The 1,471-nt window shown below is 65.7% G+C and overlaps 1 protein-coding gene across 1 annotated transcript in view; it reads right to left on the bottom strand.

Annotated features, from left to right (window-relative positions):
- Positions 1-305: 305 nt before the first annotated feature.
- Positions 306-1,471, bottom strand: part of LOC103920532 (signal transducer and activator of transcription 5B-like) — a 2,841-nt gene continuing 1,675 nt past the window's right edge. Inside the window, exons 7-8 of the mRNA XM_009328280.1 lie at positions 595-750; positions 306-371 (exon numbers count right to left, since the gene is read on the bottom strand). Of these exons, the coding sequence (XP_009326555.1) occupies positions 316-371; positions 595-750 (212 nt within the window). The 3' untranslated portion in view covers positions 306-315. The remainder of the gene's footprint in view (positions 372-594; positions 751-1,471) is intronic.

The following is a 1,471-nucleotide window of genomic DNA, read 5'->3' as shown; positions in this document are numbered from 1 at the left end:
CGGCACCTCCCGTGGCTGGCGGGGGGCAGGCAGGGGACCCAAACCCCACACCCACAAACAGCAACAACCTGCAGGGTGCCCAGCCCCCTGGGTGGCAGCACGGCAAGGCGGGGGCATCCGCCCTCCCAGGGAACGCACAGCCCTGCCTCAGCCACGGGCCCATGCTCCTCGGCCCTCAGCGCCAGCTCAGCACCGACGTGGCTGTTGGTGGTGCCAGAGCCCGAGAGCAGAGGTGCCCGGGGCTGCCAGCTGCCCCAGCCAGCTTGTGGGGGACGATCCCATGGGACTGCCCAGGGCCTGCGTTCAGGGTCAGACTTACTCTGGCACCACTTGCTTGATCTGTGGCTTCACGTATCCATCCACAGCTTTAGCTAGAGAAAAGATGGCAGCGCTAAGGCCCCGAGCTGCTGGCACGTGCCGCAAGCCTGCGGTGGGGCTGGGGGCTCATGCACGGCCAGCAGCAGAGCCCCCGCTGGGCTGGATGCAGCCCTGGGGCAGAGGGATGCTGTGAGCCCCAGCTCCACCCTGGTCAGATGCACGAAGGAGAGGGACGCACACAGGGTGAAGGGGCAGCGCTACCTGGCGTGGACTCACAGAGAACCGGCGTGTAGTACTTGGAGAAAACCTCATCCTTGGGCCGGTCGGGGAACACGTAGATGAGGTAACTGAGGTCCCCGAGGCGGTCAGCCAGGGAGCGGATGGAGAAGTCCCTGGTGGTGAAAGGCATCAGGTTCCAGAACATCCTCTCGGCTGGAAGACAAGAGTGAGGACCACGGTGATGCCCAGAGCCGGTGGCAGTTCCCGGCCCCACTCCGGCCACAGGCTGCGAGATCATGTCGAACATCAGACGGCATTTCCCACGCTGCATCCCTCCCCTGGCAACATTTAAGGACAAAACGCAGGTCGCCAGAAAACAGGATCAGCCAGGAGGCACAGTGAACTCAAGGCAGGTCTGTCCTCATCTGGGTACGTGGGAGGCAGGTCCCCCCTGGCCACAGGGGCTCCGCGGGGCTTTGTGGTGTTCCTCGGCCACGCGAGCCTCCGAAGGATGCTCTCACGAAGAACAGTAACGAGCAGACTTGCTGCACGGGGTCAGGCAACCCATGCAGACCCCTTGCACCAGGAGGCACCACGGAGTCACTGCGTTTTATACAGCCACAAGTAAGCCCCCGTGGTTGGCTCGGACGGTTTAGCCCAGTCCCTCCTCCCTGCCAGTGCCAGTGCTCGGGCTGGATGCGGCCACAGCTGCAGCGAGCAACCGCAGCACCGCTCCCCACAGGGCAGCCAAGGCACTCCCGCAGCCTCCTGCGCTCCCCCTTTCCCGAGGAAGGCTCCCGTGTGCCCAGCTGCGGCAGTGACAGTGCCGGTGCCCAGCCGAGACAGGAGGTGCCGGAGGCGCAGCACCAGCTGCACCGGCACAGGACGGCCGAGTCTCCGGCCGGGGCCCGGGACAGCGAGGACAGGGGCTGGC

This window comes from Pygoscelis adeliae, unplaced genomic scaffold (assembly GCF_000699105.1).
Source record: "Pygoscelis adeliae isolate BGI_AS28 unplaced genomic scaffold, ASM69910v1 Scaffold977, whole genome shotgun sequence".
NCBI classification, from domain to species: Eukaryota; Metazoa; Chordata; class Aves; order Sphenisciformes; family Spheniscidae; genus Pygoscelis; species Pygoscelis adeliae.
This window is presented reverse-complemented; position numbering and strand designations above follow the sequence as displayed.